The sequence below is a fragment of the Passer montanus genome, unplaced genomic scaffold (genome assembly GCF_014805655.1).
Source record: "Passer montanus isolate IOZ18808 unplaced genomic scaffold, ASM1480565v1 scaffold101, whole genome shotgun sequence".
Taxonomy (NCBI): domain Eukaryota; kingdom Metazoa; phylum Chordata; class Aves; order Passeriformes; family Passeridae; genus Passer; species Passer montanus.
In genome coordinates, this window is record NW_024356616.1 from 1,505,981 (window position 1) to 1,526,181 (window position 20,201).

General features: G+C 53.5%; 2 protein-coding genes across 10 annotated transcripts in view; one reads left to right on the forward strand and one right to left on the reverse strand.

The window, feature by feature from the left end:
- The window catches only part of OGDH (oxoglutarate dehydrogenase), a 24,715-nt gene extending 8,189 nt beyond the window's left edge, over window positions 1-16,526 (reverse strand). The window contains exons 1-8 of one of the 8 annotated variants that reach the window (XM_039715979.1): window positions 16,401-16,526; window positions 13,227-13,476; window positions 8,573-8,761; window positions 8,088-8,178; window positions 4,468-4,512; window positions 2,044-2,159; window positions 801-955; window positions 256-402 (exon numbers count right to left, since the gene is read on the reverse strand). In XM_039715979.1, coding sequence (XP_039571913.1) covers window positions 256-402; window positions 801-955; window positions 2,044-2,159; window positions 4,468-4,512; window positions 8,088-8,178; window positions 8,573-8,761; window positions 13,227-13,448 — 965 coding nt within the window. In that variant the 5' untranslated portion in view covers window positions 13,449-13,476; window positions 16,401-16,526. Of the gene's footprint in view, window positions 1-255; window positions 403-800; window positions 956-2,043; window positions 2,160-4,467; window positions 4,513-7,866; window positions 7,970-8,087; window positions 8,179-8,572; window positions 8,762-13,226; window positions 13,477-14,406; window positions 14,432-16,400 lie in introns of those variants that run through there. The other 7 variants (XM_039715960.1, XM_039715989.1, XM_039715951.1 and 4 more) reach the window with 7 other exon arrangements.
- A 58-nt stretch (window positions 16,527-16,584) lies between these two features.
- IL1B (interleukin 1 beta) lies at window positions 16,585-19,967 on the forward strand. 2 transcript variants are annotated; one of them, XM_039716082.1, is made up of 6 exons: window positions 16,587-18,077; window positions 18,163-18,211; window positions 18,293-18,482; window positions 18,587-18,757; window positions 18,860-19,005; window positions 19,495-19,967. In XM_039716082.1, the coding sequence occupies exons 1-6, from the start codon at window positions 17,911-17,913 to the stop codon at window positions 19,705-19,707; spliced, it is 936 nt and encodes a 311-aa protein (XP_039572016.1). In that variant the 5' UTR covers window positions 16,587-17,910; the 3' UTR covers window positions 19,708-19,967. The 2 variants fall into 2 exon arrangements, with proteins under 2 accessions (XP_039572006.1, XP_039572016.1); XM_039716072.1 differs by having other exon boundaries at window positions 16,585-18,077; window positions 18,163-18,482.
- The last annotated feature ends 234 nt before the right edge of the window (window positions 19,968-20,201 follow it).

The following is a 20,201-nucleotide window of genomic DNA, read 5'->3' on the forward strand; positions in this document are numbered from 1 at the left end:
CCAGAGTGGGTGGGTGCTGGGATTCCAGCTGTGACCTCAAGCCACCACCCCCCTCCAGATGAATTTACAAAGAAGCTGGAAAAATCCTGATAAGCAGAGAGCAGCTAAGGCCTGACCTCTCCAGCTGAGATTCATCACCAACCAAGGTCAATTTGGTGATGGCAGAAACCAGTGTGCCCCCCAGTACCAACCCCCAGCAGCATCCTCCCACCTTCTACCCACAGCAGGCAGCAGCATGGCTAGAGGCAAGGTTACCTGTGGGGCATTCCCATGATCACATAATCCACTCCCTTCTCACTTGACTTATCAATAATGGTCTTTAAGGCTGGGATCAGCACTTCGCATCCCTCCAGACCAAAACGCTTCTCTGAAGACCATTTCCTGTGGAGGAACTCCTCAAACCTAGGAGGCAAAGGCAGGGAGGGATCAATGAGGGCAGAAAGCAGAGAAGGGACAGTGACTGCACCAAGGGAGCCACAGCACTGCCTGATGCTCTAGCTGGCACCATGCAGTGCTCAACAGTCACTTCAGTGTCTTCCCACAGAGCTCAGCTGGCCATTTCCCCCCCCACTCCAACACCATGCTGCGCTTAATCCTCATTTTTAGACCTTTCCTTTCAGGATCATCAACATTTCAGGCTGTTTGCCAGCACCAGAGCCTGCCAGACAGTGGCATCAACCTGCTCATTAAGCTGACGGCGACAGATGATGTCAAGATGTGACTCAGCTGGTGACTGCATCCCTCTGGCTGGGAGCAAAGCTCCTGGGGAAGGTGAGGAGAGGGTGAAGCCCCCAGGGTACCTGGTGGAGCGGACCAGCCGGGCCAGCAGCGTGCGCTTCTCTTCGTTGGTGAACTGCATGATGCCTGGGGTCTCAAACTTCTGCCGGATCCACTGGCACTGCTCCAGGTCGTTGATGAACATGAACTCCACGCCGATGTGCTGGCAGTATGCCATCTGCTCCCAGGGGAAATGAGGAGCCATCAGGCAACAGCACCAGGGCTTCAGCACCTCAAACCCCCAAAGTACTCCACTGGATCACAGGGCTCTTCATTTCCCCTTTCAGCCAAGGAGCCCTTCCATGCCAGCAGAGACATGGACCCTCATGCCTGGAGCTGGAGGGGGGTCCTGGGGGAACCCAGCTGCCAGCCCTGCAACAGCCCCACCTTAGGAGCCTTGTTTGAGTTGTATTCCCAGGAAAAGGGATGTGGCACGACATGTTCCAGGATGCTGCAGGCCAGCTTGGACTGTGCACACGACCCAGCATCAAGCTGTTTAATTCCCCTTCTCTGAGGGGCCCACAATCAGTCCCTCAAATCCTTTACATTCACCTCAGAGGAGAGATTTTCCCTCTTCATGGCATCACCTGTGAGCAGTCCAAAATCCCACATCACAGGGCAGGGGAGAATCAGAAGAAGCTCCTCCCACAATGAGGAGCCCATTCCTGCAGATGGGCTAAGATGTTGGCAGAGTTTTGCTTCTTCCAAGGTCAACTAGTCTCAGCAGAGACCATCTGAGCAGCCTGCAGCGTGCCTGAGAGCTGCTTGAGATCAGTCCAAGCACGGGAGGGGATGAAATTTGGCAGAAAAGGGGAACTGCCTGTACGAGTTGGAAGCCCCAGGGGTCTCAAACCTGCACCAAGACCCTCTGATGGACGCCCATGCAGGACAGCAACACTGCTGCAGTGCCTGAAGAGGGGATCACTGGCCTCCAGCCCACTCCTGTGCTCTGCAAGTACCAGCTGCTGCTTCAAACTGGAAAGCATAGCTGGAGAGGTTTCAAAAAAGGCAATATCCAGCTGCCTGGGGCTTGCTCCACCTTGGGCAAAGCAAGTGCACTGCTGCAATGCAGCAAAAGCTGGAGACAATCAGAGCCGAGCAGGTTACTCGAGGTGACTCTTGTGAGTGGGGAGAGTGCTGAGAAGCAGTTCCCAAAGTGAAAATCTTAAAAAGTGCAGGTTGACCCAGGACTTTCCAAAGATAAGGAAAGTCCCTTCCCCTGCCCCTGGCTGCACCCAGATGTGGTGAGAGCCCTGCCCTCCTCACCTCCAGCCGACGGATGATTTCCCGGAGTGGAAGAGCTGATTCATTTCCGCCGATGAAAGTGGTCGTGGGCAAGTGGAAAACTTTGTCCAGGTCAGATTCATCCAGACCATAAAAGCCTGCAGGATTTGTCATGGGTGGGAGAAGCAAGAGAAAGAAGGAAGGAAGAGGGACGTGGATACCGTCACACAGGGACCAGGTACGTTTGGGAGAAGTGGGGAAGGGACAAAAAAAAAAGCAGCATAAAAAAATAATAAGCATGAAGGAGGTTTATATGGATAAAAACCAAGCCATAATTAAACAAAAAGACATTAAGCACAGAACAATGAGTTATTACGGAAGGCACCGCAGGAAATGAACCACAAACCAATGTATATGCATGGAAATGGGCAATTAAAATCCAGGGTGAGTCAGGGAGTTTGGAGCCCCAAGAACACAAAAACCACGCAACAAATTATAACAAAAGGGAGAGAAAAGAAACAGGAATTGAGGAGTCACCGAGCACATCAGAGGTGTCGGCACGTGGTGGGAATTAAAAATGGAGAGTCAATGCAGAGAAGGAAACAGTTAAAAGAGACACAACCAAACAGACAAACCCCCAAGGAGGGAGAGACAGAGAAACAAGAAAGAGAAAAGGCAACAGGGCTCTGATGGACTCTCCTGAATAGCTCAGCCCGGGAGCAGGGTGGCCAGCAGCCACTCAGGGGTTCGGCTGCCCAGGTACCCTTTCACCCCAATCAACAGCTTTTTAATTAGAGATTTTGCCTAGCTCTGCTGAGCAAACCTGCACCCTCTGGTGCTGGCAGCTGATGACTTGGAGGCAGCTCCTCCTCATGCTATGGGGAGCTGAGCTGGGCCTGGAGAGGGGCCAAGCAGGCCTCAAGAGCTGGAGGCTGGGATTTAGGGCTGCAGGTGAGCCCCACTGTAACCCAAAGCCATCAGAGGTGCCTCACTACCTGCTGAAGCTCATGGTTTTCTCTGGGGAAACTGAGGCACAGAGGAGGAGGGACAGTGCTGACCTCGCTAAACCAATGCAGAAAGGCAGAAGCAGGTCCAGGAACTGGAGAGTCTCATGACCCTTCTGAAGCAGGAGCTTGGATGAAGGAGTCAGTCCACAGCCCTGGCACCTGTTTCAGGCTCCTGCTCACACCTCCTGCACTCCCAACAAGGCCTGGTCCCAAGGTGTTTCCTAACCCCAGGGCAGGAGCACATACCACTACTCCTCCCAGCTCCCTCCAGACCAGCCCAGGAGCCCAAATTTTAGAGAGGGAGCTTTTAGAGGAGCTGTTCCTTTAGAGAGGGGATGGGGAACGCCATCTAAGCATGGCAGGGCAGTGTAACCCCCCTTCCTAAGGGGAATGGGAGGCAAAAACTGGCCCCTTCCTTGAGCTTCATGTTAAAAGTCTACCCCTTGCTGTCTGGTCAGGGATGGACAGTGAGCTGTAGACAGCCCAGCCCTGGAAGTGCTCAATCCAGCCTTAGAGCAACCTGGTCTAGTGGACTGGGCAGTATGAAAGGCTCCTTCCAGCCCAAGCCAGCCTGTGAGTCCATGATGGCAGGGCTGGTCATGGCAGCCTTGAGGGGCAATCCAGGAACTGGAACACATTCCTGGCTGCCACTGCTGTTCATCCCCTCTGCTCCTGGGACACTAGAGACCCAGGAGAGGGAAGGAAGCCAGGCCCCAGCAGCTCTGCTCCAGAGCTATGCCTAGGAACAATGAGCCAGACAGGAGTTGAGGGGTCAGCCCCATGTCTCTGGGGCTTCTCTTTGGTTCCCATTCAAACAGAAATCCCACACAAACTGCCTGCTGAAGGGCTTCAGGGAATCCTCAGTGACTTGCTGAAGCTTGCAGACCTGCAGCACAGGGCTTTGGCTTGTTCTGCTGTGATGCTTTGAAGACACTCTGGCACTCTTTGGGGAGTATCAGATTTTACAAGGAGTTTTAGGACATCTAAGCATCTTTGCTGCTTCTTCTTGGCTGCAGCCTGACAGCTCTGACAACACTCAGTATTTATAGGCAGCAACACCATCAGATGGAGGAAGACAAGGGACGAGCTGCCAAATTTTCCCTGTGACAAAACCAGCAGAAGACAGCTTGGATTTTTAGGAGTCTTGAACCAATGAGGGAGATTGAGGCCTTGTAAAATTAATATTCACAACAAAACATGTACTCTAGCAAGCCAGGCATGCAAACACAGTATAGAAAAGGCCAGCAAGGCTCAAACTGAGATTCATACAAGGCAAAGTGTCACTAACCACACACCTACATCAAGACTTTGAGTAGAAATTAAAAATAAAACACGTCACAAAACTCAGGAGTGGTGGGAGATGGGAGGGATCCACTTTACCAGCTCAGTTCATGCCCAGAATAACCTATTCAAAGAGAGTCCTGCACTCCAGAGGGTTAAGGGCTCATTAATTGCATACCTCCTACTGTTAACACTCTCAGCCGCTCCTTGAACACTGCGAGGTCTGGGGAGGGCAGGGAGGGGGATGCAGAAAGGGAGAAGACAGAGAGATGCAGTCAAAGTTAGTAAAAAAATCTGAAACTGTGAAAACTAGTCACGGAAAGCACAAGTCAAAAAAAATACAGTATTTAAAATACAGGCAAAATCCATCAGAGGCAAAAGGGCAGGGATGGAGGATGACTATGCACTAGGCAGAAGAGGAATCCTGGTGGCAAGTCTGATGAGAGGAGGGAGGAGCAGGAGGGGAAGGGGCCATCAGACACTGGGGAGTAGTAGAGCTGCATGGTTTGAGATCTCCTCTTGCACTTTGATGGGAGAGAGGGTGGCCTGGCATCTTCATCTGCCACGACCAAAAGCATCCTGCCAAGCTGCATCCCTGTGCAGAAGCTGGGAGCTGCCTCCCACCAACACCTGCTCCAGGGGTTTGCTCTGCTCCTGCTGCTGGGAGGATTTCAAGGTCAAGGTGCTGCCTTTGCACAGAGGAGGAGGAGGACTGGGGTGTTGACAAGAAGCTCATGAGGAAGACAGTGAAGATGGCAGCACAGCAGGCATGCACAGCTGCCTCTCTGGAGCATGCTTGGTGCAGCTGGGAGTGCCAGCACACTGCAACAGTGGGCAAGCATGCAGCACCAGAGCTGCCTGCCCAGCTAGGTTAGGAGACCCAAGTGCCTCAATCTCACCTAGGTTACGAAAAGGCCTTGGAAACACTGGTCATTTGGGTCAGCAGGGAAAATCAGGCACTTCCCCAAAGAGGGGAAAAGGAAGGTGGGAGCACCTGAAGCCCAGGTCCCTGCAGGGGCTCGCCTGGCTCTTCCTGAGCTGGAGGAGGATTTCCATCAATTCCCCTTGGCAGCTGCCTTCCACGGGGAGAAAGACAGACAGACAGAGACTTAGACACACACAGCCTTCCATACACCACCCAGATTTCAGTGTGCTAAGGTACTATTTCTTTCTTTCTTTCTTGCTTTCTATTTCCAAGGTCATACTGAGTTCCTGTAGTCATCCTGTCCTTGTTTTACACACTTACCATGCCAGACCAGCTGCAGTGGAAGACCAGGATGAGATTTCTACTTTTTATTTTTTTTAATAGAAAAGACAAGAGAAAGGAGAATTGGGTGGCTCCAGCCCCACCACTCCTCAGATTGAGTAGCCCTGGGCAGGTTTTCTGCCTCTGACATTTTCCCCAAAGATGGCACTGCTTAATCCAAAGAGAGCTTTCAAACCAGAGCCAAACCAGTTGCTAAACAAAAGGCAATGGAGAAGGATCAATTTCTGAGATCAGAAATTTGAATCACAGCACTGCCACAAACTGTTGGCAACTGTGATCACACCACAAAAGCTGACCTTTAAAGGACTCTGCTGCTCAGAAAGAAGAAACAATATTGTTTCCAAGCTTCAAAACCACTCCTGTTATTAACCACCCTGTCAAGTGCTACACATTCCTTCAAAGCAAAAGCCCCTCTGCTATGGAAATAGGCTGGGAAAGCTAGAAGTGTCAAGTTTGGAGGACAGAAAGCCCCAGGAGATCCTGCTGTGACCTTTCAGTCTATAAAGGGACTTATGGGAAAGGAGCAGAGAGTCTTTTTGCCAGGGTCTGCAGTGCCAGGACCAGGGACAAGGGTTGCACACCGACTAAGGGCATGTCAGTGATTGGACATAAAGAAGAAATTCTTCCCTGTGAGGGTGGTGAGGCCCTAGCACAGGCTTCCCAGAGTAGCTGTGGATGCCCCATTCCTGGAAATGTTCAAGGACAGGTTGGACAGGGCTTGGAGCAACCTGGTCTGGTGGAAGGTGTCCCTGCCTGTGGCAGTGTGGTTAGACCAGCTGCCCTCCTAAGCTCCATTCCAACCCAGACCACTCTGTGAGTTTAGGACTTCCTGAGCAGCACAGTAACTCTGCTCCCCACACCAGGCTCCCTTTCCTGCTGAGGGAAAGCTGCCACTGCCACCACTCACAGCTGACTTGCTCTGGGTTTCACCCAGACCCTGCTCTACTCTCAAAAGGGATACAAATCCACCAGGCATAAAGCTTCAGGGCTCTCCTCTCCTACTCTTCTGCAGAACTGTAGTGCCCACAGCAGAGGCCAAAAACCCTGAGATGGAAAAGCCTTTCCTCATCCTCTCCACTACCCAGACATGGTGAGTGGCTTTAAATTCACCTAAAAAGTCTTCCTGCCTTCCTCACAATGCTGACTATGAGCACTATGAGTGTGCCTTCTCCCACAGCTGGGTTCACAGCCATCATCTCCAAACCTCTTGCCATCAAAAAATCTCAGGACAGGACATACTCCTAGCTGGAGCTGGATGGCTCCTGAGGTTTCATCCAAGGGTTGGTCTTCCAGAGAAGCATGTCAGAGTCCAGACTATAGGATGAAGCAATTTCCTCATCATCCAGTGAACTGGTCCAACCAAAACCTACTCCCTTCCCTATGGCTCCTGGTACATGTAATGCTGTCCGAAGGTCCAGCAGGTCCAGGGCTGGTGTCCCTGTGCTGGCAGATGAATAAGGAATCAAGGAGGTTCACATGCACCGTGCTGTGTTGATTGGCAAGGTTAGTAATCATCACTGCTGCTCTACTCTACGTTAGGAGCATGAGCATGCCTCTGGAGCACTCGGAGTGCCAGGGAACCACCCTGGGAAGCACCAGGGAGGTGACAGAGTCCAGCAACCTCATCCTGGCTAGGAGAATGGTAGCAAACTACAGAAATCAGCTCTAAAGCACATGGAGAGGTGCTGGGTTTAAGCACTTTCAGATCAGGGTTTCAAGTCCTGGGAACCACACACACTTCTGTACAACACTCGTGCAGCTCTCACTCAAACGCACTGGAATTTCCACCTCTCTACTGGGACAGGAATGCATCCCAAAGCTTCCTTGTTATGATCACCAGGAGGGACTCACAGCTCTGTCTTGGACAATTAAAGATTTTACAGATGCTGTGACAAGCTGGAAGTTCAGGAGGGCAGCCTCAGCCCTGCAGAGATGAACCCAGTACATTCACCCCCAGCTCTGAGGGTCCCCAAGGGCAGCAAGAGGAGCTGAGAGAACAGACTCCAGCTCTCACCAACAAAAAACCTCTCTGCTTTGCATTTCTAGAAGATGCAATTGCTTCCAGCCCTTCTGGGTGAGCAAGATCAGTGATAACACTGATTGGCACTGGTTGAAGAAACATGAGGTGAGCACTGGAGTGGCAGCAGGAGGATGGCAGCACTGCACTGCTGCTGCTACCAGCAACTACAATTTTAGTGATCATTACTAAGGAAACTTCAGACCCCTGGCCTGTGAAGCAATCTACCTACGAAGCTGTGAAAGAGAGGGGAGCTCAAGCAATGCAGCACCAACTGCTCTCAAAGCCCTCACCCAGTTTGTCTGTGGATGTGACAATATCGGCTGGAAGGGAGGAGTCCAGATCTGCATCCAAGATGCCCAGTGGATCGAGTTGTGCTACATGATGCCCTCGAATCTATGAAATGCATCAGGAATGGAAAGGAGAGCAGGAACCGAAAGGGAGAGAAAAACAAAAGAGGGGAGGGGTAAAAAAGTTAAATTACATTAGAATTAATTTGCAGAGTAATTCTCACCGACGTTTGGAGAAACAGTTACTGGCGCATCATCAAAATTTACACAACTAATGCCGAGAGGATCAAGCTTTGCAATGTGGTGACCCCTGACCTGGAAGCAACAACACAGATTAGTCATTAAAACAAGTTAACTGCAGAGACATTCCATTCCTCGGAAGTTCCAGGAGGAAGCAGGATGGCAGGAGCCCACGGCACTGGGGCAGCATTCCAGACAGCAGCAAACCACCCAGTGTGGACAAGACCTCCCCCTCCCTGCACCCTGTTTGGATGACAATAGCTTTAATCTTCCTATTGTCCAGCAAAGCATCAGCTGAGCTTCTGTCCCAGCAGATCAGCTGCTCCTATTCCTAAGGAGGCAGCCCAGCTCCTATCCTGCATGCTCTCCATGCAAACATGTGCACCATGCACAGTAACTCCAGCCCACCTCAGCCCCTGCAAGCCCCTCTGCAAAGGACGTGACCCTCCTCAGCACAAAGTCCCCTTACCTGATATGCCCTGATGAGAGACTGCACTGCAAGATGGTCCTCCACCAGTTTATCCACGTTAGGCTGTGCCTGAACCAGGGACTGGGCTTGGGACAGGGTGGAGAGGCTGGTGGTCAGTGGTGGGGGGCTTTGGTAGGCAGTGCCTGGAGCAGCTCCAGCGTTGGCATTGCGAAAAAAGATGTCCCATGACTAGGAAAAAAGAAAGAAGAGAGGTGAGCAGGGTCTTCACTTGCAGTCCAAACACCTCCTCCAGTCAAGGCTGACAGAGGTCTCAACTTTACTGCCAAAGCAGGGGACAGAACTGCCTCCTCCCCTGCACCTCAGCTCCACGCAGCTGCTGCTGGAAGCACCCACCTGCCTTGAACAAAAGAGCAACAAAGCTCTCCCACTATTCCAGCTGCATCACCACCCCACTTCCCATCCACCTGGATTGCTTCTTTTGGCACGAGGCCAACACCAGAGCCACCCCTCCCTTGGCAGTGGCAGCAGGACAGGACAGAGTGACAGCCCATGCCCTGGCTCTGCTCCTGGGACTGCTGCTCTGCACTTACAGCTCATCTCCTTCTCCCCTGGGGAGGCCACTGCTCAATAAATTCCCCAATATTTTCTGAAAAATCAAATACACCTCTTCCTCTTTCCATGGTCTGAATGGCCAGAGACCTAAATCCCAGCATAAGCTGTGTTGTTCAGCCCTCAACCAGCAATGTTTTTATTTTCCTATCTCTTCTTCAATTTTCCCCCATCCTTTTGGTGACACCAATGACAGCACTACAGAGGTACTCCCATACCAGCTCTCCAAGACAGCTGCCTCCTCTGCTCCCTTTGCAGATGGGCATTTCTAGGTGTTAAGAAAACAAACCAAAACACTGGAAAAAAGCCCTGGACAGACTTGGTGTACTGTCATACCTTTCCAGCACTGTCTGAAAAGCCTGGAAGTGTCCCAGGCCAAACCCAAGTTAACCAGTCTCCTTGTAGAAGCACCAAGGGATTTGGGGAAGGAGAGAGCCTGGCCAAACAAAGTCCAATGCACATTCCTCCCATCACGTGCCTGCCTGGTCTCATGTGCCACCAAATGATGACAAAGGATGAGGGCACAGCAGAACAGCCAGCACAGAACCAGGAAGCTGCTACAGCAAACAAATCCCATGGGATTTGCATGCTGGCTTCAGCCCAAGGGTCTCTCCACCACCTGGGAGCTTGGCATGCTGCACCTTGGAGAGCACCAAATGCAGCCTTGGCAATGGGACATGGGCAAAGCCCAGCCATCCCCAGAGTGTTTAAATCAAGCAGAAAAGTGCTCTCAAAGCAGGGGTTGTTTGAGGTAGAAAACAGTTTTTATGCCCTGGAAGCAGGGTGGAAAGGACTGAAAATGTGCCCTTTGCTGGAGTTGGCCCAGCTCAGCTGTTCCCCCTGGAGCTCCTCTGGTTGCAGCACCCATCACATGGCCCAGGAAGGTATTTCCAGTCCCAGTTTACCCAAACACCCCATTGTCCCATCACATGACTGCACAAGGCGAGTAAATTTAGAAACAGGTCACGCTAAAGGAACATAAATAAGATCTGGAACATTTTGACACTGTAACTGATAAACAATCACTCCCCCAAGAGGAAAAAAAAAGGGAAGACAGAAAACACCCAACCTTCCTCTGACTGCTAAAGGAAATTTCAGTGGGAAAAGAGGAAGATCTGCTTTTTGTTCCATCCCAGCCCTTCCCTTCCACAGGCTCACAGAGTTCCTGGGTGCCCCCAAAGCCATCAGCTCCTGCAAATGGAGGGACAAGCACTCAGGGATGGGCTCTGTGCCCTTGGGATGGAGAGGAACCTGGCTGGATGCTTTGCTCCATGGTTTAAGGCTGGTTCCTGTACTGGCAAATAAAGACAGCAAAGAGAAGGGGGGTGATGGGGACAGGGATGGAGCCAGGGGTGTTGCCTTTATAACCTTCTCCCTTCTGCCATTCATTTATCTTGGAGTTGCAATCAGCTTCTGTTTTGGAAGGAAAAGTTCACTTTTTCTAACCCTAAGCTCTGCAAACAAGGTGTGGCACTTTCCCTGAGTGCTTTATTGCCCCACAGAATGATGCCTGGATGGCACAGGGCAGGCTAGGGCAGAGATAAGGGCCATAAAGACATCAGCTTTCAACCTGCTGATGTGGTTTTGAATTCAAGAGAATCCAAGGGCTATCCCAGGGGTTTCTGAGGAGCACAGAGGTGCCTCTGGAGCTCCTATCTCCCATGGGAGAGGCTGCCCCATCAGAGTTATCCTGCTTTATCATGGGAAGGAGAACTTTGAACTTAATCCAGCACCTGCCAAAGGTAACAGCAGTAATAAACTCATGGGGTTATTGTCCTCTGACTTTTCTGTGCCCATGGCAGCTCTGTGAGTGCTCCACTCACTTTTACACCTTGTATAGATGCATACAGGATATAAGATACATAGATACACATTTTGGGTACAAGAGAGCTCAGATTCAGGGCATTTTTAGACAGTCCCACAGCCTGGACTGGCTTTCCCAGTGCTCCTCCATGCACTGGCAACGTGGGATTGGTGAACCAGCTGCCTGCCACACACCAGGACAGTTCAGGCTTTAGAGGGATCCTGAGCTCAGACTCCTCTACTGAGAACAGTCCCAAACCAGCACCTTCTACCAAATTCAACTTCTGAAGAAAGGTGTGGGCTCATGCTGTCGTGTCCCAGTTTCTCAGCTTGGAGGTGAGGCATGCAGAGCAAGAGGGGTGACATTTCCCATCCACTGAGGGTGCTTCAGACTGCTTCCACCTCCAGCTCAGGCTGCCTCCTGCTCCTTCCCCTGCCACGGGCTCCAGAAGCATCAGCCCTGCTTGGCATGGTCTGCAGGCCTGGCAGCACCTCCTGCTCCAGCAGGGAGAAGATGATGAACACCAGAACTTAAGGCTGCAGGAGGAGGAGGAGTAGCCTGAACCAAATTTAAGGCAAATTTAATCTTTGCTAAGAGCAGGCAGTGAAGCAGCAACCAGTGGGTTCATTGCTGTGTCCTTTATCAACCTAGACAAGGACTTCAGTTTTCTGAAGGTGATGGGGTCATCAAACCCCTTTCAAATTAAAAAAGGAAATCCCAAACACTGGCAAGTTAAAGGGTCTGTGTTAAGGGCTGCTTCACACACAGATCCATGGGGAGAGCTGTGTCCCTGCCACCCAGTTTCAAGCCAAACTCCAGTGCTGCTGCTAAGGGAGGCTGAACCTGCCTGAGATGTATGCAGGTACCACCCACCTGCAGCCACAGCTGTTTGGCCACCTTCCCTGAATGTTGCTCAGGGTATGGGGTGACAATGTGGGCTGTACCAAGCACCCAAGGTGGTCAAATGGAGGGCAGGAGGATGGTGTCCCCACTTTTAAGGGGATGCAGTCCCAGGAGCAAGCAGCACTGACTGACCCTGTGGCAGCCCATCCATCATGCCTTCACCTCCTCTTTCTCCCACTCTTCTCTAGTTTTTATTATTCTACTGTTATTATTATCCAACTCTGCTCATTGGACTTGAAAACTAGAGCTCAGCTAAAGGATTCCATGTAGAAAATGCTCTAAAATAATCTATTTTAGATTTTTTTACCTTCCCTATTGTAAGCAAGCACTAAAGCTTGTTCTGCAGTTTAAACCCCTGGTGTCTACATGGAGGAAATGTATTCAGTGTGCTCAGCTGGCACCCTCACACCAGCAGGAAGCCTCAGAGGTTTTTCTGGTGACAACAGCAGACACTCCAGCTCTTTGCAGTTGAATGTGTCCCTCTCCCTGGTGGGACACAGCACAGCAAGGAGCAGCTGGTCTCTGTGCTACACAGGGAGAGAAAAACCTCAGCCAGGTCCCCGTGACAGCCTGACTCCTTCCAAGAGCTCCACCCTAGGATCTGACCCTTCATCTGGCAGGACAGAGGCCAAGGCTTATCAGGGACAGCAGTGGCACTTTCCTCCCCTGGGCAGGGCACACAGCTGATGAAGCCTGCAAGCCAACACGACCAGAGAGAGCTGCAAGCCCAGCCTGAGCACAGCAGCTCAGCATCAGGGGACCCAGGAAAAGTGCAGAGAGGACAAAGGAGTGCAGAGAGGAGCTGGGATGGAATCTTGGTAAACAGGTTGCTGGAACAAGGTGGATTCCCACAAGAGACAAGGCCAGAATGAGGCCAAGTCTGTAGATCAGCAATCTGGCTTTACACACACAAGCTCAAAGCCAAGCTTAGCTACATCTGCCCCAACACAGAATACCACCCATGCCCGAGACAAAAAGGAAACCAGTCACAATGTGGAGAACCCTCCTTGCCCCTCTTCCCCATCCTCCATTCCAGAATCAATCCTCTTGATGAGCCACCAGAGATGGAAAAAATACAGCGTTGGGAGCTTGCTACAAGTGGATTCCCAGAAGCATTCCTTGTATCCGCTTGTGATCCAGGATGTTGCCCATGTGCCAAGCCCACGGCGTTTCCTCTTGGACAGAAAAAACTCCTCTTGCTTCTTGCTCAAGGAATCACTGCTGCTCCTTTTGGGCAAAGCGAGGCAGAAGAACCATCCACAAACATCCAGCTCCTACTGATGAGTTCACTCCTCCTCAAGAGGTGGCACTTACCTGCACCCACTGTTCAGACACACAGAGAAGTGAAGGTGACGTCCTGGCAAGGTTGATCCTTACCTTATGTACACTTTTGGGATTTTCCAGCCAAGCATAATACATTTCCTCCACATAGTTTGAACTAGTCCCACTGAGAAATGGCTCGGCAGCCACGGGTGCACTGTAGCACCTGAGCTGTTGGAACGTCCTGGGTGCTGCCGGTCTGTGTTGGGAAAGTGTCTTTACAGTCTGGGAGGCCGTCAACGGCCTCAGTTTTGCTGCACAAGTCCTTAAGTTAAGCATTTTTGTCCTGTTTGCCTCACACAAGTGCCTGTTGAGGAAGAACAGAAAAGTAGGTTAGGAATTGCTGCAGGAGAGCACTGAACAGAGACCACCCCCTCCCCGAGCACGGAGAACCCAGCTTAGGATCAGTTTTTAATTTGGATTAATCCATCCACCCTGTCCCACAGCCAGGTCCCTGATGGCTTGGAACAGCAGTTTTTGCTCAGTACACTTGGCATGGCCAGGTTTGCCTCTCCTACCCCTGTCAGTGCAAAGTCAATCTGCTTGGAGGGTACCCAACACCAGCCTCGACTGAGCCACTGCACACCAAAGCCCCCCACGTCTCCTGATTTCAGTTTCTTCCATTACTCTCCTTCCCAGGTTGGTCAGGGCTTCCATTTCTTTGACCACTCTGCTGGGCTGAGGTTTTCTTCTTAGTTGGTTGTGATGTGCACCAGGATAAGGATGGGAAGAAGATGTCTACAGGAAGAATTGCTTGCAAAGCACTTGAGAAGTGGGCTCCAGGAAAGACTGCTGCTCCTCAAAAGCCCAGACTCAACAATATCAGTGCAGCTGAAAGACCCACAGAGGGACTCTCCCCTGCTTAGAGAACCCAGAAAAGTAACCCAGAGCCAGTGTGGGACCTTTGAGAGGTCCCACCTTGCAGCTTTCAGCAGGGCATGTACTGGGAGGCCTGGGGTCAGCTTGCACAGGGTCAGCCACGGGGTTTTACACACATCCAACCAACCCCCACAGCCCAAGGAAAGCACTGGAAATCACCCTGAAGGAAGTGCAGGCACTTGGAGCTGCCCTTTCCACCCAGCTCCTCCTGCAAGAGGCAGGAGCCAAGGCTAGAGGTGACCCAGCTGGCTGCTTTCCATGTCCCAGACCAGTCCAACGAGCCCCATGGCAAAGCACTCACCACGCCTTCAGCAGGTTAAAATGAAATTTCACAAGGGGCTAGAAAAAAACAACACACCTTCACAGCCAGCCTTCCAGCCGAATCTGGCTCAGACGCTGATCTCTGCCCTGCAGTGACCAATGACAGGACACAAGGGCTGCATCAGGAGAGGTTCAGGTTAGATATTAGAAAAAGGCTCTTCACCCACGGGAGTGGTCAAAGCACAAAGCCTGAGAGTTCAAAAAGCACTTAGACTGTGCTCTCAGGCACAGGGTGTGACTCCTGGGGAAGGTCCTGTGCAGGGTCAGCAGCTGGACTTGGTGACCCTTGTGGGTCCCTTCCAACTGAGCATATTCTGATTTTTTAATTCTGGCTGCTCAGCATGACAGGGGCTACACTTCCCACTGCAAACTGTAAGGTTTTGGTTCAAAGAGTCTGAGGAAGACCCAGAGTCCCCTGAATCCAAAGTGTTTGATGGATTTACCCACAGGAAAAATGGAACCACTTGTTCCCACCCTGCCCACAATAACACCTGGCAAGAAAGGCCAGCAGGAGCAGGACCACAAGTGCCACAGCACTGGGGATTCCCCCAGTTCACCCTCATCAGACCTACACAGCAAAACACACACTGCTATTTTTCTGAAAGCTAAGAAAGTCAGGGATGTTCAGCCTAGAGAAAAGAAGGCTCCAGGGAGTCCTTAGAGACCCCCACAGCCCCTAAAGGGGCTCCAAGAGAGCTGAGGAGGGACTTTAGACAAGGGCCTGGAATGACAGAACAAGGGGGAACAGCTTCCCACTGCCAGAGAGCAGGTTAGATGGGATACTGGGAGGAGTTATTCCCTGGGAGGGTGGTGACACCCTGGTACAGGTTGCCCTGGATCCCTGGAAGTGTCCAAGGCCACGGTGGATGGGGTTTGGAGCAACCTGGGCTAGTGCAAGGTGTCCCTGGATGATCTTTAAGATCCTTTCCCACTCAAAGCACTCCATGATTCTGTGATACTTCAGAGAGCCAAGTGAATCCGGTGCCAGAGCACAGGCATGCATGTGGCAGGGAAAAAGCTTTAGGACAGAAGTGGCATCATCATCTCCAGTTTCACATCCAGTTTTGGTGCTGTCACTCAGCAGCATCCAGTGACCTCTCTGGAAAACAGTGAGGTTAATGCCAGAGTTTGACCCAAAGTGAGCAGAACCAGCTGCTCCCAGGCAGGAAAGGTTAGCTAGGAGCCTGGACAGAGACAGGCAATCCCAGCTGGAGCTGGGATGACTTCAAGTTGGATCAAAATAGAGAACCAGAAGCAAGGACGCAGGAAACCCAGTCTGAGATAAGGGATATCAGGGTCACACAGGAACGCAAAGGTCACACGAGGAGTGACGATGAGGAGCTGCAGAGGGGACAGCCCGAACCTCACCGAAAGGTCACACCTCAGGAATGCCCACAACAAAAGACAGGCAATAAGCAAATTAAAGCTAAATGTGACCCGGGATGGCAGGTACTTGGTAAGGACTTAGGAACACCTTCTAGGTTAAAAACAGCACAAATTCCACCTTCCAGGAAGCGGCGGGACCAGCACCACCGGCTGCAGCCAGCTGATCCAGCACCGGGCACCTCCGGGCCCGCGAGGCCCTCAGAGCGGGCGGGGGCCGGGGCAGAGCTCCGCGGGCGCTGCAGGGCCGACCCCGGCCCAACCAGAGATGTCGGCGAGGCGCCGCGGGCTGGCACGGCGCTCCCCGAGCGGGCACACGGCGCGGAGCGGGCACACGGGCGGAGCGGGCCCGCGGAGGGCCCGGCCAATCACCGCCCGCCGCCGCCGCCCCGCATCGGCGGCCCTCGCCGCCTATAGGCCCGAAGCGAACAGCTCAGCCTTCCCATTGGCCGCCGAGCTGCCCATCTCAACATAGTCCCGCCCCCCGCTCCCCCATCCCAGGCGCCCGGGCGGCGCCAAGGACACCGGGGCGCGACCGCGGGCTACCGGCCCCGCGCGGCCCCCGGCGCGACCCCCGCGCCGCTGCCGCTCCCGCCGCAGCCCCCAGCCCTGCCCGCGGCCCCCCCGCCCGGCTGGGCCCGGCCTCACCGTCCGGAACGCACCGGCGTGTCCGCACAGCCCGCTCGTGGTCCCGGCTCTGACAGCGGCCCCGAGCACCGGCCCCGCCCCGCCCCGCCTCTCCCTTGCGTCACTACGTCGCGTCGCCACGCCCCTTTTGCCACGCCCTTCGGTCCCGGCCCAATGCGCCTGCGCAGTCTGGAGTGTCGCTGTGGGCGGGGCCAGGCAAGGCTGTGGCGCAGGAGAGGCCTGGGGATTTCACCATGGCCAGAGGATTGTCACCGGAGTTTGGGGACTCTGACCATGGCCGGAGGGCCCTGACCATGGCCTGGACACCTTGTGTGGCCTGGGGACCTCACCATGGCCGGGGAACTCTCACCGCGGCCTGGACACCCTGTGTGGCCTGGGGACCCCACCATGGCCAGGGGAGTGTCACCACGGCCTGGGGACTCTGACCATGGCCGGGGAACTGTCACCACGACCTGGACACCTTGTGTGGCCTGGGGACACCCACTGTGGTCCATCGCTCTCAGCCCTCATTGTGGCTTAGTGACTCTCAGCAAGGCTTCAGGACCCCGACCGTGGCCTGGGGACCTCTGCCGTGGCCTAAGGATCTCCACTGTGTCGTGGAGAACCCCTTGCTGTGGGTTTTGGGGTGTCCTGCCATGTGTGACAGCCAGCGGATGCCCAGCAGGGCACAGGAGGTGCTCTGGGAACTCTGTTTTTTCTGACAATTTCCTGCCAGTGAGTCATGGTGGTGCCAGTCCGGCCACAGCAGCTGTGCAGGGCTGGGTGGCACTTTCAGGAAGCGAAACGGGTGCCAGGAAAACACCCCGACAGCCCGAGTCCACGCAAGCCCAGCCACGCACATCCCCCGGCCCTCCCGGCGTGGTGCAATCTCCGGCACGCCGGATGGACGTGAGGATGAGGATGAGGATGAGGAGAGCTCCTAAAGGCCGTGTCTCTGAAGGCCGTGTCCCCAGGGTGGGGCACAAGAAACTGAGTGGACAGCAGGGTCCTGCCCCCACTGGTGTTGGGGCAGTGAGGACAAGAGGGGTGGCAGAGGAGGCAGAGCTGGCCGTGGCACCAGGGGCTGGGCAGTACGGGAGGAAGCTGTGGGGAAATGGTGGAGTGGCAGCGCTTGCACCACTGGCCACTTCCGGGCACCCATGGCCCTGACAACGATGGGTGTCACCACAGCTGGGGCTGGCTTTGGGGCTGGGGTCAGAGCTGGCTCCCTGTCCAACTCCCTGCTGGGTCAGCCAAACGTCAGACTGGCACATGGTCACAGGCCCCACACATCAACCCGCATCCCCTCTGCTCTCTGGCCCACCAGCCCTGGATCATCCCCTGCTCTGCCCCATATCTGGAGTATTCCCTGCTCTGCTCCATGCTCTGCCTCCCCACTGCACTGCCTGGGGGAAACTAACCCCCCCCAGCCCTGCAGTCTCAACAGAGGAATTGGGCAAATCCGGGCATTACGAAACCTGGAAATCCCACTCTGACGGCGCTTCCTTCTCGAGGCTCTTAAAAACCAGCTATGCTGAGGCTGGGCTCAGAGAGCAGCCAAGCAGCACTGCAGGCCAGGCAGCAGCAGGCAGCCAAGCCTCGGAAGTTTGCAGGTGCTGTGAAGTCTCTGCCCAGGACTCTGCAGTCGGTGGCGGCAATGGCATTCGTCCCCGATTTGGACACACTGGAGAGCACCAGGTAAGACATGCTGGAGAGGACTTTGGGGATGTGATGCTGCATTGCTGACCCTGACTTCACTTCTCTATCTCCTTTTGCCTTTCAGCCTGAACGAGGAGACGTTGTATGGCCCCAGCTGTCTGTGCCCGCAGAAGGTAACGCTGTGGTGCTGGGAGTGCTGGGGTCCGTGCCGCATGGAAGCCAGGCTCTCACCCTACATCCCCTTTCTTCCCCAGAAGCCCCGGCTGGATCTGGAGGGGACATCGCCTGGGGTGGACATCCAGGTGACGGTGACAAAAGGAGCTCTCTCCAGGACCTTCCGCCAGGTTGCTGTGCTGGTGGTTGCTGTGACCAAACTCCAAAAGCAGCCGACCCGCCAGGACTTTGCTGACAGCGACCTCGGCAGCTTCTTGGACGATATTTTCGGTATGAGGCTGATGGCAGGGGTGGCACCCCAGCCAGAGGATATTTTTGGGGGACATTCTTGGACCTGGGGGCAGCGTCCTCCTGACTGTGTCGCTCCCCCACAGAGCCAGTCTCCTTCCAGCACATCAGAGGCACTTGCAGCAGGGCGCCCGTTTTCCGCTACACTCGCTCCCAGTCCTTCGACATCCTGGACATCGACCACAAGTGCTTCGTGCTGGAGTCACCCACCCAGCTGGTGGCCCTGCACCTGCAGGGACCCTCTGCTGGACAGAAAGGTGAGAGAGAGAATATGCTCCCATCCCAGTGTCCCTGTCCCCAAACCCTGGACCACCCCACAAACCCAGGACCGCCCGTTTACCTGTCCCTTTTCTCTGCAGTGAAGCTCAACATTGCTCTGTACCGTCCTCGGTCGTCTCAGGGTGCTCCAGGGTCTGGAAAGATGCCAGTGGCATTGGGCATCAAGGGCTACCAGCTCTACATGTCGTGTGTGATGAGTGGCACCAAGCCCGTGCTGCAGCTGGAGGTGAGCAGGGGGGTGTAGTTATGATATTTTATGAAAAATCCTCTGTTAGGATTTTTCCTGGTTTGAAGAGCTGAGAGCTTTAGGAAAGAAATGTAAATAATAACTTTTAATTTTAATAATAACAACTATTTGTTGTTGTGGAATGTAATAGGTGTATTTTTTATTGGTTTATGCAGGTTGTTTTTAATTAGTGACTAATCACAGCCACTTGTGTTGAGGCTGTGAGCATTCACAAGATTTTGTTATGCGTTCTATTCTATTCTTTTTCTCTGTAGCCTTCTATCTGTTCTCTCTCTCTGTTCTTTTAGTATAGTTGTAATGTAGTATTTTAATATAATATATAACAGAATAAATCAGAAAAATGGAGTCAAGCCTCGTGTCCTCACACTTAGAGCATTCACCGCAGGAGGGGGGTCCCACCAGCCTGTCCTCTGTGGGGCTGGGGGCTCCATTCCTCCTTGCCCACCACTTCACCCCCTCTGGCTGTAGGAAGCTGACATCAGGAGGGACATCGAGAGCGTGGAGCTGACCCGCTTCATCTTCTACCGCCTGGACAGCCCAGCGGAGGGCACCACCCGCTTCGAGTCGGCCGCCTTCCCCGGCTGGTTCGTCTGCACATCGCTGCAGCCCCGGCAGCCCGTGGGCATCACCAACACCCCCGACCAGGTGAACATCGCCACCTACGAGCTGAGCGGGCGCTGAGGAGCCGCCCTGCACCAACCCAACCGGCAGTCACCGGTTTTCAGGCTGTATGTACTAAGTACAACCCCCCGGGACACGACCCCCGCATCTATTTCATGTGAAATAGCAGCTCTGGGCCCCATGGGCTCGAGCCATCCCAGTCTGTATTTATTTATTTATTGTGTCTGCCCATTGCTTGGGTGCTTATTTATTGTGCCCCCTTATTTATTTGTGCTTTTAACTTGTATGTGGATGGAGGTGGAAATAAAAAGTTTTCTAGAACAGCATTGCTCAGCTCATTGCTCACAGGGGATGGGGTTATGGATGGGAAAATCCTTCTGCTTTGGCTGGTTTTTGGGTGAAAATCCAGGGCGTGGGGGGCCACCCCACAGCCCAGGGACCACCCTGACCCATGCAGGACTCTCCACCACTCTGTCTCCATGCCCACACCACAGCTGAGAGGTGACTGAGGTGGGCATCCCGTGGTGGATCCCCAGCAGCTGCCTGGAACTGTC